The sequence below is a fragment of the Cheilinus undulatus genome, linkage group 14 (assembly GCF_018320785.1).
Source record: "Cheilinus undulatus linkage group 14, ASM1832078v1, whole genome shotgun sequence".
Classification (NCBI taxonomy): Eukaryota; Metazoa; Chordata; class Actinopteri; order Labriformes; family Labridae; genus Cheilinus; species Cheilinus undulatus.
The window spans coordinates 20,205,891-20,221,780 of record NC_054878.1 but is presented as its reverse complement, the minus strand read 5'-3'; the positions used below and the strand labels follow the sequence as shown (position 1 = coordinate 20,221,780).

Genomic DNA, 15,890 nt, shown 5'->3' with positions numbered 1-15,890 from the left:
AGTCCTTTGACATAGTTTAACCCAAAGCTAATTAGAGAGCTGTGGTGGTCCTTTCAAATTCACATGTTAAGAAATACTGGTATTTGAGCATCTCATAAAGAGCCAAAAGTTACATTTAATACTCTAAAAAAACAAAGCAGTGGGGGTGACACCATCCAAGTTGTACAGTTACAGCGGCAGCAACATCCATTTAATTGTTCAACTGATAATACCCTAAGAAAACAGTTTTACATATTTATTTCTCACCAATATACCATTGTATAAACTGCTTATATAGCATTTTATCATGATTTTACCTAACGTGCAAATTTAATGCAAACAACCTAAAAGCAACTTAACAAAACTCATTTGACCAATTTGAATAATACCTGGTGTATCGTACATTAATTTAGAAATTCCACATTCTAGTGAGAAATATACTGCCTTCTTTCACATAGCAGTGTTATGACACACAAAAAGCTGCACTTTTAAGTTAGAGAACCTTGAATTATTCAGATTGTACAAATTGTGCTTGCTTTTTATTTTTTACTGATGTTTGAAACTTGTTCTTTTTTTAGATGATCCACTAAAAATTGTGACTTTTTCAAGAGTATCCCTAGAACAGGAACACAACTTCAAAAATATTAAGAGGTTCATTTTGAACTGAAACTTTTTTGTATCTCCCTCTCTCTTTAAATACCAATGCTTCAAAGATGCAAAGACGATGGGCTTAGTGTGTTTTTCAAGATTTTCCTGTATTCAGGATGTATACAGAGCAGCATCACAGAAAAGGCACCAATATTATTTGATTTTTCAGTATCACATACAAGTGCATACAAGATAACTGCTGTTATCTTTTCACATTTAAAATGTATTACTTACTTTGAATATCATTTTTTACATAACCCATTAGAATTGTAAGGAAAAACCAGATCATGCTTAATTCTATTTTCTCCTTTTCATAAAATCAAGCAGAAACCCAATAGTCTACACTTAACTTCCCCTCATCTCCTCTTTTATCTTGATAAATAACAATCCCCTGCTCTTCTTAAACACTTTCACATATTACAAATGATACTTTAAAGACAGCGTAAAAGTAAAAAGCAGCTCTAAAACTCCAACTGCAATGAGACTACTACTAAAACTAGGTTTTGGCAGAAGGAGTACTTGGGCTCAGCCAGCCATTTACTTATCTTGAGCAGACAGGATACTGAAGGATAATTCCATCAGTAACTTTAACAACATAACTACATTTATATATTATATCTTACCGGCTCTGTGAGGGTGCTATCCTTTTCTAAGAACTGAACCACACAGTAGGCCAGCTGAAAAGAGGAAACAAGCAGAAGTTACCACTTCTGAGAAAACTGTCGTACTGTCTACACAAAACTGAAGTCTGGTAAATTCATTACCTGTGGGTGATAAACACTTAGAGACTTGACTTTGTGTAATGGTAGTAGAACCTTTAGAAGGAATATCTTGTGCTCTTCTTTCAATGGTAATGCAAATCCATTGATTATGCTGTACGGAGGAAAGTGCTTGTCAATACCAGAAAAAAGCAACCAAGTTATACAAAATGTATCCTAGAATAAATATGCCAAAATGTTACCCCCCCAAAAAAAACATACCAGGAGAGCTTTACTGATGAATCCTTCCAAAGCATCTTACCTGCCTAATATTTCCAATAATTCTGCTATTCCATTATGATGTTCAGTCTCATAAATGAACCTGAAATATAGAAAGATAGTGATACATCATAGCAGCACTATGACAAACACTAAGTATAATAATAATAATAAAATATAATTAAAAAAACAAAACAAATGCATGTAACTGATGTAGTCACTCACCTATAAAATATGTTATTAATCTGTTTCCTAATGTACGCTCGCAGGCCCAGGAACTTCCCGTAGATGCGATGGAGAGTGGTCTTTAAAAAATCTCTTTCCCTGGGGTCTTCACTGTCAAACAGTTCTAAGAGCTGAAAAAACATAAAGGTTACTAAGACACTCAGAGGAAATTTAACAAAAGGAAAAAATACATTTCGTTATCATAATTACTCTACCTGCATTACAAACTTCTGGTCGATATACTTTTTGGCTATGTTTGGTTGAAAGTCTGGAGACTCTAAGAACCGTAGGAAGAATTCATAAACAAGCTGTGGAAAGAAGACAAGAGGTTAAAAGTCCTTAGAGAAAACAGTTGCATCGGTTTATTTGTATTTGTTTTATGATGTTTATGTATGAGTTCTGTACCTGTAGATGTGGCCATGCAGCCTCTAGTGTGGGCTCGTCCTCCTCTGGGTCAAACTCCGCACCTGTGGGGTTTGATGATGGTGGCAACGTCCTAAACATGTTCACAGCAAACTGAAGGAAAGAAGGAAAGAAACAAAAATGGTGGTAAGCTGAAGAGACTGAAGAGCTTTGTCCTGGGGGGATGGGGGTGTCTTTTGGAGGTTTGAGGGGTGAGGAGTTCCTTGAGGTAGGCAGGGGCGTTTCTGTGGCTGCATTGGTCAGTTAGGAGATTTTATATGTGGTTCTGAGATGGAAGGGAAGTCAGTGAAGAGTCTGCAGGATAGGTGTGTTGTGTTCATGTTTCCTCAGCCTGATCAGGATCCCAGCAGCACTGTTTTTGAACCTATAGGAGCGGGGAATACAGCTACACAGCCCCACAAGCAACAAGCTACGAGCCACGATCCTGGACCATTTTTATAAATCACAAAGGATGCTCACTGAGCAAAACAACTCAGCTACAGTAAATGCAGATTACTGTCATATAATCACCTTTTTACTATGTCACCTGAGTGAAAAACAGACGCTTTTTACAGACTTTACTGAAGATCAACTATTTCTGTCTTCTGGACAACCAATAATTAAACAATTGCTTCCAACACAGATCTTACAGCTTAATAAAACATGATGGGAGAGTCAGATATTCATCAGACAGAGTGTTTAAAATCTGAAGAAAGTTTTGCAAAATCAGTCACTTTTTAAACAATAATACATAAAAAAAGCCTCTCTGCTACATCTTTGCCATGCTATAAAATGAACTACTGATACGTTAATATTACAGTGCAGATCGCACAACAAAAACAAAGGTAAAACTACCATAACTATGGCACTTTATTATTAGCCTTTGCATTTTTTGTGCTTTTGAGAAACAACTGAGCTTCTCACCAAAACTTGACCAACAAAAGATCTCCAGTACTCTGCTAATTTCTCAAAACATGACCCAAGTCAATGAAAAACACAGTTTGTAAAACTTAGTTAACATTGAATCAACTGATGATCAAAATCTCCGGTTAAAATGTTACATGGGAAATATTAGGATTTTTCCATAAACTGTGGAAAATATTGGCTGGAGCTAGAGTGGTATCAGTCATCTGGTTACTGTAGGGGGCTTCTGAGTCCAATACACAGTGTCTGCCATATTGAGAACACAGTCTCAGACTAGCTTTAGATAAACCTCTAAAAAGACAAAGAAGTGGGTAATACCATATACCCCGGTAAAACTTGGGGAGGGTACGACGGTGTTAAAAAGTGGATAGAGCCCAAGCCTACTAGCCAATAATAAATCTCTTCTCTAAATCAGCTGCTATGTGTGCTAAATTTCATCAAATTGATATGAAACACATAAACAATCCTACTGACATCGTTTGACATCCACATCTTTTGGTGATGGCCGATGTTTAAAAAAAAAGCAATAAAAAGCTGATATTGGCAGATACTGTTAATGCTCTGAGCCCTAAGCTCTTTTGCAACCATTTTGTCTTTCCTTGACTTACTGTCTTTCAATACTTTTAAAACTTTAACCCTGGGCTTAAAGAATATATATGTGCTTCAGTAATGTCACTTGAATTTTTAAAAAAGTTGTGGGACAAAGGAAAAAAAATAAACAGATATTAAAACTCAGAGACTTTTATGTGTGAGACACATTTAACAACGACTAAGACTTTTTTTTTTTAGCACAGACTTGTTCTTCCATCTCGTGGGGACCAAAAAGTGAAAAAATAGTCATTCTGTGACAAAAAAAATCTTCAAATACTGACATATTTACAAAAAGTTATTTAACCTGTGTTTTCTGGCTATGTGTGCCATTATTGAAAAGCAGTTCCTGTCAACAATGCCACCCACATCATAGGCTTTCTGTCTCTCTTTCTCTCCATATTCAGACAGTCTCCTGCATGTTTAAGTGTAAAGATACACAGTTTGATACAGTTTGATGTGATGACATACCAGCCTGCAATTGGATGTCACAGCTCATCACAATTTGGTGTGGGACATAAAATAAATAGACAATATGTCAGAAGCACTAGCCGTGAGCAGCAGAAACAATCAACAAATCAATGGATGAAATGATGAAGTAACTTGGGTGGATTTAATCTTTCAAGACCCCAGAAGGCCCCCAAGTTCAAGGCATGCAAGAAAAGCCTCTGTAAGGGCTATGAAAGTATGGATAGCATCACTGGAATGGCAGAACGGAGAGTTTCCAGAGGAAATAAAGTGGCTATGATATTTGGTTCAAAAGTTCTTTAACTTTTCATAGCAGCACAGCGTGTACATATAAAAGCATCAATTATTCTGACCAAAATAGTTTTCTGAACTAGGCTGTTAACATGTATTTGTGCTGTAGAAATCAGCATTTTAACATGACTTGTGTATGTGGACACTCAAGGAAATGCAACTTTTAAAACTTGTTGAATATTCCTTCTCTCACTGGCCGTACCAATCCAAAATTTGGCAATCAATTCATTTTCCTTCTTCAACCCATCAGGAAGTCATCAAAACTTAGTTTCTCACCATCAACACTGTCCTGTATCAAACATATCCCAAATAAACAAGGGCTTACGGGAGAAAACAATAAGTACAGTCTTATCATAAGAATACACACTTTAGGCTCTAAAGGAGTTTGTCGTGTCGATCTCCATGCTTTGATGATGAAAGCTACAGTGGACTTCAAAGCGTCTTTGTCTTTAAGGGGGCAGGGGAAAAAGGCTGCAAGGAATAAGAGTATATTTTCATGCTGATTTGACGGCTCTGTTGCATTTTCTGCTGCACTGATCAAATAAAACCTGGATGAGGGGGATGAGGGTAAATTTGCACCTTGATCATCTGCAGTTTACCATGTGGCATTGAGGCAGGCCTTTGATTGACATCAAAGGGTTTTAATTTGGCTTGGGAAAGCAAACCTGGCAACGGTGGACACATACAGGCTGCAACTTTGAGGAACACAATGCTGATAAATGTACAGTAAAGTTCAGTGATGCAAAAAACTAACTACTTACATAACTAAATCAACACTATACACAATCTATCTGGAAAAACATGCTGATCGCTTAATTAATAATGCTTCATGAGGATTTTAAAGATAAAAGTGAAAGTAGGGTTAGATGACACGCATCTCTGGGTTCAAACTAGGGTCAGTGGTGTTTGTTATGTAACTCATTAAAGTTCCCGTGACTCAGTAAAGTAACCAGCGATGAAAGAATAAATAGGAACTATAAGTATTGCTTGCAGTAGAAACCACAGCACATTCTTTTCTCGTGGTGCAAAATAAAGCCCTATCTTGGTCTACCTTTTAAACACAGTAGATTCTTACACAGAAACAAATGCATACAAAGACAATAGCCACAGTCTGCTGAGTCTGATGGTTCTCCAGTGTCATATGCATCAAGTATACATACAATGGAGGTTTATACACCAGAACATCTAATCAAATTTAACAGACAATAAAGACAATTATACTCCATAAAGTAGACATGACAACTTAATAATATCAAACTGAGGACTTAGTTTAAGTTACCATAAATTAGTAACATTTCTGTTACACCTATATATTTTACGTTATATTTTTTATGGAATTTCATCATACGATCCCATGACAAAATCTGCATGATGACTTGTGTATCCCTATTCTGCATTGCTGTACTGGACTGTGCCCAAAAGGCATACTTCAATACAATAAAGCCTCTATTACTAAATGCATGAGTTAAATAACAGGACAAAGTAAAGCCTAAACAGAGAATGCCTAAACCTTTGGCGGAGAATCTCAATTTAAAGAGAAAAAAAATAACAGTAAATACTTGCTTATCTAGATCACCTGCCCAAAAGCAGAATGTTAGAACCGAAGAGGTCATGTTTTTAAGGACAGAAATATGTCAACCCCATTGTCTGACATAAACCTACTTTAATACCCGTTTAGACAAAGCATCAACAGAGATCTACACCTGATTCATCCATTGAGATGCCAAGTGGTAATCATTAATGCTGGACACATCTCAGTGTGTACTGAAAACTGCTCAATATCTGAGATCAGACTACATACAAAGGTGGTCTGGGCTGCCTTAATTTTGACTGGATTGGTGGTGTAAACGCAACATTTACTAGCATGTATTAAAGGCCTCCTGTCGTCAGACGTGATCTTCTGTATTCCATTAGTAAATAGGGCTCGACTGATTATAGGCCTGGCTGATGATTGAAGCCGATGTTTGACAGGTGGCCAATTATTGGTATCAGGGATTAATTTTACTGAATCAGTAAAATTATTAGGGGTGGGAATCACTAGTGGCCCCACGATATGATATTATCACGATACTTGGGTCACAATTTGATATTATTGCAATTTTAAACATTTTGCAATACAGTGGGTATTGGGATACAATATACTGCGATATACTGCAATCTATACCATTTTTTCAACTATTTAGCTGATTTAGCATTAGTCTTGCCCTCATGTTTTTCGTATTTCCACAGTATTTTATTTTCTTGTAGCACTTCTTGCAAACCTCATGTGTCATGTCCATCTCTTTTGTGCCCTGCTTGCATTCCTAATGTCCTTCCTCTGGTGCTGCCATGTTTGTTGTACCAACTTTGTCCTGCTGTATGACCATCACTCTGTCAACCTCACAGGACAAACATATTTTTCCATTAGCAATGAATAAAAAAAACTATATTTGGTGAACGACATGATACGATATATAGCCAGACAAAATATCGCGATACTACACTGTATTGATTTTTTTCTCCCACCCCTAAAAATCACTGAATCAAAAATTCCACTACTTTTGTTTCTGCAAAATGTGTCTTCCCCTACAGCTTTATTTTCCCTCTCTACAGTCTCAGTAAAAGTCCTGCACAACACAATCTGATCGTCATATAAGACTTAGCAATCTGACACTTAAGCCTGGGTACCAATGACACAGTGTGCATATGGCAACACTTTTTGTTTTCCTATGCTGACAGACCTTAGCCTAAATTGTTTCTTTTGTTTGTTTGTTTTTTTTTATCTTGAAATTTGACTTTTACCACATTAAGAACATCTTGTACAACATGATGTTTTTATTTCTTTTTATTTTTGTGTTTTATGATAAATACATATTGGCTCCAAATATCTGTTATTGGTCTCATGATCCACTAATAATCAGTCTTGGTTTCACCCCTGAAAACCCAATATCGGTTGATCCTCACTAGAAAACAAAAGAATGTCATGACTGATGTCCATCCAACCTTACTACTCACTAGGAGTGATGGGAATTAAGGGTCAACACATCAAGATTCCCTTATAACTTGGCCTCAATTTAATAAGTACCCAACAGGATTTATGTGCTAAATAATAACCTACTGTGTCTTTTAAGAGCACTTTTACCACAAAATGATGGAGAAAAGCTGTTAAAGAGGCCATGTGGCTAATTTGCCTCCATTTATTTGCATTGCAAGCAACTTCACTGCATACCACATTCAGGGATACCAATCCACTGTAAGGCAGTCTTGGGTATTATTTATGGGTGTATAGACTGTTGATTGTATAACAGTTAGGAAAACAAGTACTGGTATCAGGACGTCTATATATCGTGTATGATATGGATGAACATACTAAAATACAAGTCATCTGTCACCTGAATGTCCAAAATGTATTATTAATGCAAAATGTAAGCAGAGTGCTAGGCTTTGCTGAAGGTGTGTATACCTCTATTGGAGATGTACATGTTTTACCTTACCTCTTCAAAACTCAATTAATTTGACTTTTTACCCAGGCCAATGAAATCAGCAGGGGGTTATATAAAGGGTTCCATATCTTTGTTCGTTTCTTTGTTTGTTTGTATGTGTACAAGATAACTCGAGAACAGAAAATTGGATCTTCACCAAACTTTCAGGGAATATTGGGATAGTGACAGGGAAGAATTGATTAGATTTTGGTGATGATCCGCGCACGCATTTGGTTTTTCTCGCACTTCGAATTTTGAACACCATAGTAATCAATGGGAGCGTGAGTTCCTTGGTGGCGCTGCTGGGTCTGACGGCCATTCTAGTTTACGGATAATTTCCTTTGTTTATCGACCTTGTATATATGAAACATCACTGAACAATTGGAGTTTGTAATGCAATCTGAATAAATACTGACCATGTGAACCACCTCTGGGTAGATGGGTTCTGTGATGACGTTCCTGTTGTGGGTGATGTACTCCACCATCTCGCTCAGCGCCGCCCGTTTCACCTCCTTCCATTTTAGATCGCTCAGTGGGTCTGAGACAAAATCGAAGAGGACGCAGCACTGCCGCAACTTCTGGATGAAAAGCTTCTCCTGCTCCGCTGGGGGAACATCTGCAAGATGAACAAGGAAAGACGGTTGGAATAAACAGGAGAACCAGTCAACATTTTGGAGATTACATCCACAGCAGGAAACAAATAAACACGTTTTTAATAAGAAAGTATGTCAATCACTATAAAAAAGGAAGGTTTCAAAACTAAACAATTATGGAGAGAAAAAAAAAATTAGGCCTGTTAATCTTAGAGCTAAAGGTGTTAAAAAATAATAATGCAATTTAATCATATGATGACAACTTCCTCCAGTAGTCCTCCTGCACGGATGTTTACATCCCTGGGGAGAACAGGTTATAGGTGGGTCAAACGCAGCCAGCAGTGATGAGTGAGGAGACAGACCAAGGTCTGTTTCACTGCATTTTTTAATTTCAAAAGCTGCCTTATTGAGGTCTGGATAAAACAAAAGTTGTGTGTACATACTGCGGTGATAAACTGTCTTTACACCGAAGCACGAGTCTGAGGTACCACCTCCAGGCAAAACGCATCTTCGGTAATGTTGGCAAAGGCGCTAACAACAACGCGGGATCAAGCCATACTACCAAGCTACACCGGCGCAGTCCAGCAGGCCTGAATCACTTACGAGAACCACTGTCACAAGAATCTGTGAACTGTATGAAAGCTTAAAAGGCAACTAAAGTGGAGCAGCTGGCCTGAGCTACATTTATTACACTGATGAGAGACCACTGGACATCAACCAGCAACAACAGCTACCTTGGGGTAACAGCACACTTGATCATCCACTTTACAGTAGGGCTGGGCGATATATCGAGTATACTCAATGTAGCGTGACTTTTGCCACACACAATATATAAAACGACTATATCACGAACATCGAGTATAAGTTATGTGGAAGTTTTGAGCCGCCAGCGTGCATTTCTCGCTGGAGTTTCGCTTCTCCCATTGTCCCTGAACAAATCTCTCACAGCAGAGAGTCCATCCCCCGCCCATCCAGGAAACTCTCCTATGCACATGTGCGTTTTTTTATCAGCGGAAGAGAGAGAAGCAGGGGAGAGGAAGGCAAACAGAGCAGCGTGGCGAGTTAGCAGAGAGCTACCTGTGGAGAAACAGCGCCAGGTCTGTCATCTGCAGTGGTTCAACTTTGAAAAGAAGAGGTTGAACTTGCGCGGAATTTGTTAAAAAATGCCGAAATAACGGCGGCAGTAACACACCATGTCGCTAAAGACATGAGCCCAGTGTTGTTGAAAAGCCAGGATTTTAAAATCTCATAAAGACGCTCTACTCAGAATACGTGATTTGTCTGAGCGCGAACAATTTGCTAAAAACTCCCTGCCAGAGCCCTACATGTCAGAGAGAAGACGGCCCAGCAGCGGACAAATGTGATCCACTTCTCCACAACTACGGAGCCCTATCTCAGGCTAACAGCTAAAAACACAGACAACACGGAGTTAAAAGGTTCCTGCCTCCAGACAAGCACCCATTCAATCAAATTCTTTATTTCAGACCCAGACCCATTGTTTGGCACCTTCTGTGAACAGAATGGTACAACTCATTGTAATCGTCAGTGCTTCCCCACTTTATTCATTCATCTAAGGACCCAAATCCCTCTTTGTATGTACAGGGTTCCCCATCAATTTCATTGACCATGGTGCTCAGCCATAATCTACATTGCCCTACCAACTCACAGATGGAAAAACTCCACACTGAGAACGCAAGTCTCTTTACCCGACTCAAATGATCTTGATACACTGACGAACTACTAGAGTGTGGAGTGCACTGGAAGTTGGACAACAGTAACAGCCCTAATTTTCACAATCACTGCATGTATAATGCTGTAGCACTTTAGAGGATTCAAAAGCAATGAAGAAATCTACACTGTGCTTAAGCTGTATTGAACTGTATTCTTACGATTATTGGTTTGCTGCCATGTAAATCCTTGCCAAAAACATGGACATTCTTTCCTTATCTTTTCCATGTCTTGAATTCGGTGACTATTTAAACCAAATATTATTCTGGTTGAGTACAGCCCCAGCTTGCTACTGCAGAGTTTAAGTGGTGACTTCATTTATAGACTTCATGAATCAATAATTTAACCTTTCACTGACAGTGTCACTGCAGCATCAATGATGCAGAGGCTCAAAATCCGCCTCCGGGATTACTGAGCCACATCTGTCTATGTATTATTACTAAATAGCAATTTAAAAATCATTAAACGTCTTTTTAGTCGCTGTCAGAGTCAGCTGTCATTCATTCTTTGCCAGTGAAATGAGCATTATCACTATAACAGTAGCTGCTTCACATTAATCAGTGATTATGCACAACACTCTAACTCAACATAATATGCAATAATCAAGCTAGCATCTAAACATGATGTAAAATAAAGTGAAAGAGGTATTAATAATGTAAGAATAAAATGGTAGTTGGAACAGCCTAAATATAACAAGACTTTAGGCAACCCTCTGAATCCTCTGTGGCTGTGCCAGAAGCTCTGAGCTCAGGAGCTAAATACAGAATCAGCGAGGAGTTTTGTTCTGCACTTTGGCACCAATGCAAGTGTGCTCCCAAAGGACCCAAAGGGCTTTCCCAGCTTGTACACAGAAAATGTGTCAGACACATACGGTGCTTAAGGCCAAGTGTTTCTTTAAAAACAGGGAAAAGAGCTATTCTGAGGCTACATGTAACCACTGCAAGGATTAGAAAAGAGCGTTCAGACAGCATACTGTATATCTAGGTCAGCTGTTCATGGCTTATGGATTTTTGAAAAGATAAGATTGGATCGATATCAAATATGATAATCTTTTAATATATAATGCTCTGAGTGAGTTTTTATAAAAAATCAATCTTAAACATGCCCAGAAAATCATTTAGCCCATAATGGATTAAAAGTGGTTATTCATTCATCCAACATAAATTATCACACCATATGACCAGCCTATAAGAACAGTGTTCATTTGCTCGTCACAGGCTGTGATTTATGAGTCAGTTTAGTCTCTCCATTAACAATCTCTGTGTGTACAGCACATTTCCATGGTAACCACAGGCACAGACAGGACTTTGGACCTCAGGGTGACCACTGCTAATCAAAGATGCATGCAGGCTGCTGCTGCTGCTGCTGTTACACTGGGATCATATGCTGCTGATTTGCTAATCCAATCAGCTGTGGTCAAGAGACGTGTCAGCCACAAACACCATGTACAGAGTGGATAATGACAACTGGAGAGCACCCAACACCAACCAGTCAACACTTTCTACAACACAGAGATGTAGCTGTTAAAATAAAGATTCAACAAAGTAGGAAAATAGATACGACTGCGAAAGAGTGGGCCAAAACTAAACATTTTTTCAATGTTAGTAAATCCCAAAGTAACTCTGTCTAAACAGGTACTCACAATTTTACCTACAAAAATAAATGGATAAAAAGTTATGAAAGAGGTGGGGCAAAATATCCATAATAGCTAGTGTTCTCCACTTCAACAGGCCCATGCCTAGCCTTTAAAATGTATCAGCATCAATAATGTCTTCAACACTCTCTAATTCCACATCCAGAGGCTTTTGAAAAACAGTGCAGAGATGAGGAGAGGGAGAAGAGGCCAGCATGCCTCCCTGCTCCACTGCTCTAACTATGGGAAACAACTTTTCATCTTTGTGTTTTTTGTTGTGTCGGCTTCCTACGCTTTGTCATGGTTGTTTAATGGCACTTAGCTAACACTTGCAAGTAGGGATGTATATCTTGAATTGGCTAAAAACTAGTACAAATAAAGGGAGATCTGAAGTGATTCAGCACATTTTGTGTCGCTATACTCACTTGAAACAGAAGGGGATGCTTTCTGCATTTAACTTCACTTATTCCACTTATACTCAAAATCATATTTCAATCAGAGGTCCAAACACTCAGATGCAGATAGTTGTTGTGCCCTCGTGAGGCATAACTGATGCTACTGCTAGCGTAGCAAAGGTGATGGAAAGCTGCGCAATCCGAGTCCAGTCAACAGTAATTAATTTCCAAAAAAGTAAACAGGTAAAACCCGCGATTATTTTCCTCTCCAAGTTTGATGTCTGTAACAACTGCAACATAGTGAATGCATTCGCTTTGCAGAACGTATCACAAGCTAGGTCATCCTGGGTTTTTTTTAACCCAGGGCCGCACTGATTCAGCTTAAATAAAAGTTTTAAGATGTGTTAAAACTTGTGACTTGCTTAATGTAATTTCATGCTGAGTCCAAGAAGCGATGATAAATTCATGATAAACATGCTACTTAATAAATGTATGTTGCTGTTATCATGTCTTGAGTGCTTCTATTGTGAATGTTCCCATTAGGAAATATGGTATAATCAATAGCAGCTTGATGTTATATAATACCGTTACTGTGAAGGGCAATAAAAAAAACTGTGATATGACTTTTAGGCCATATCACGTAGGGATACAGTATACCCCGGTAGGGGAAGGTTTGAAGATACTAAAAAAATGGATAATCCTAGTTTGTAGTGTTTCTTGACAACCCTGAGAAAGGCCTTAAGCTGAAATTCAAAGGTCTAATGGAATTGTTTTCTCACTTTAACTGTTGATGGGGATTTTTGTCTACATCAGCATAATATGTCACAGGGAAAACAAACACAGTCTAGACACACTTCCAGTTAGTGCTTTTCAAAGTAAAAGCCCTGTGAAGCATGTCTGAGGTTAAAATTATTCATACGGAAAGCTTTTATGCTGAATTTTTCACAGCTGGGATCATCTACATCGTGAATTAAGTCAATTGCAGGGGGATCTATTGAAGTAAAACTTATGAAGAATGACAGGGCTGTGTCTGCAGGGAGACAGTCAACAAGCAGCACACACACCTGATATGAAAACCATGACAGTGCCACCGGAGTGGACATACACTGCAGCCATAATGCAGCAAACACGCACTCGGTCCAAAACGGGCATTACATTTTTGTTGTCATGGTTAAGACGGGCATTTACATTGTTTAATTATTATTAGTTTTGTCCTGAAGTTTAAAATTCTGGTTTTGTGAGAAAAATATGTTCTGATCATTTGGAATGGAAATCCTTAATTGGATTTCTGACCTAACAACATAGCATGCATTAGAGTTTGTTGAAAACTGCCAAGTATTACAACAGAAACTCTGTCATGACTGCTGTATCATGATAAGAACTGTACCTTGAGCTCGATGACAATACCAAAGCCAAGCCCCTTTTGAACAACACAATACGTCGTCTTTTCAGACCACTTACTAAGCATACTCTACATTGAGCAGATGTTTACAAAAGTTGCAGGTGACATTAACTTATCTGACAGCTGTGTGTGCAAGGAAAAGACAGTGGAATCAATAACATTATCTGAAAAAGGTGATTTGCAGCACTGTCTGCCAAGGACAGACAGTGGGGGCACTGGTACAGACACAGAGCTGATAAAAGTAAAGATGTAATCATTTTGTACTGGTGGAACAAGTCAATTCTAAGAAATACTTAGAATTGGATAGTGAGAGGAGCTTGTGCACTCCCACACAGGCTGAGGACTGTCAGCACCAACAAGGACTTTCCCTACACCTCCACGTTTCTGAGTCACACCAGCACTGCAGGTATTCAATGTGTAATGTGAACAGCAGCTACCTGTGTGCGACTCAAAAACGTCAGCCTACATACTGCTCCTCAAAGTTGTACTTTATTTCATGCCTTTCAAGCGAAAGCAGTCAGAAAATATCTTTCTAACTTGGGTGCCCTGAGGTGGTGGCTCAGGCGTAGTACAGCTTGTCCTTTGAGTGCATGCCTTTAGGGCTTGCTTGTGTAGTACAGTACCTCAGAACAGGGAGTCAAGCCAACTGATTACAAAACATTTTATGTCTATATTCAGAAACACTGCAGAACAGTGACAACTCTGTGTATAGCCTTACAGTAACATCATAATACTTTCCTCCATCTATGCAATCTATTAGCTACAAACAGGGTCTGATAAACTCCACTAGAGAACAAACACCTGGCAGTTTGATTCACCCATGAGCTTTGGCTGCGACCAGCGAGGCCAGCTTTAATTTTAAATGGTGCCACAAGGCAATATGAAACTTCTAGGGCAAACTTGCTACAACCTTCAGTGTCCCTCCTACTTCTCTAGGAACAAGAAAAAAGGTTTTCTCTTCAGTACTTTTGACTTTAATAGGCAATGCATTACATTTTAAGTGCAATAAAATGGCTTTAGATTTCTCATAACAGGGTATATGCAGGAAGCTTGAAGTTAATTTTAATATCTTTTTAAGACTTTTTCAAGACCTTCTCAATATTTTTTAATACCTCACCGCCACTTCAAGCTGTAACCATTTACATCAGTGATATAGCTCGCTTTGGCACTCTCAGAGACAATTTACGAATGCACCCACAATAGCCTAGTTTTTTTATGTAACTGTTCATCTTTGTTTTTAATAAAAATGAATAAATTCACACACTTTTATGATGTTTTGGGGACTCAAACTCTTGGACAGCTAATTCAGAAAAAATACTTTCAAAATTTAAGACTTTATAAAGTCGTGATAAGACTTTTTAATACTTTTTAAGGGTCTTAATTTTCCCAAAATTGATTTATCACCTTTTAATACTTTTCAAGACCCCGCGGATACCCTGCATAAAAAGAGACACAAAAACATGCAAAAGAACACAATTTAAAAGTGTCCTGTACTTTGAGCTAAATGTGCTATCTACATAAGTAACAAGTAATTCTAGCTTCAACTACACAGCCCTTAGATGACATATAAGCCGCCTATACGCACCTAAAATCATCTGCACATCAGTGCCATGAGCTCCACCAGCTCCAGTTACACAACAGCACTAGGGTTTCTGAACCCAGCTAAAATATTAAGGGGCATGCTGTGAAACTGCCGACTTCACACACAGGCCTCTCTGCAAGGACGTGCAAATAACCTTTACTCATCTAAAGGCTCCTGTGTGCATGCAGGGAAATGGTCTTATGATATATTTACAGGGGATTTATAATTGATATATGATTAATAAACTGACTCCAGGAGCAAACACTTTGTTCATAGTCTGTTATTATGCTCACGGGCCTGAAAGGGCAGGTGGCTGTGTGCTATACCATTGCTATCTCATGCAATCCCATCTCTTTACATCCTCAACACAGCTTTGGTCATTTGCGGTTCAATATGAGTCTGGTTCTCCTTCAGGTTCTTTTCCACAGTAACGTTGCTACGTGTTGATCAGAGCTTTTCTCATTGAGGATTAACCTTGAGTCATTGTAAATAATACAAGAAAGAGTATAATGTACACCTGCTTGTTTTGAATTTTTTTTTCTTAATCCGTTCATGCCCACAATCCCACTTAAACACTCAACTGTAACTCAGCTG

General features: G+C 38.5%; 1 protein-coding gene across 6 annotated transcripts in view; it reads right to left on the bottom strand.

The window, feature by feature from the left end:
- The window catches only part of ppp2r5cb (protein phosphatase 2, regulatory subunit B', gamma b), a 53,682-nt gene that overhangs the window by 12,797 nt on the left and 24,995 nt on the right, over positions 1–15,890 (bottom strand). For all 6 annotated transcript variants that reach the window (XR_005992842.1, XR_005992843.1, XM_041805240.1 and 3 more), the window contains 7 exons: positions 8,380–8,579; positions 2,235–2,345; positions 2,045–2,137; positions 1,830–1,960; positions 1,648–1,707; positions 1,392–1,500; positions 1,251–1,304 (listed from right to left, as the gene is read on the bottom strand). Coding sequence is in view for 4 of the 6 variants with exons in the window: in XM_041805240.1 (XP_041661174.1) it covers positions 1,251–1,304; positions 1,392–1,500; positions 1,648–1,707; positions 1,830–1,960; positions 2,045–2,137; positions 2,235–2,345; positions 8,380–8,579 (758 nt within the window). In the remaining 2 variants the exon portion in view is untranslated. The remainder of the gene's footprint in view (positions 1–1,250; positions 1,305–1,391; positions 1,501–1,647; positions 1,708–1,829; positions 1,961–2,044; positions 2,138–2,234; positions 2,346–8,379; positions 8,580–15,890) is intronic.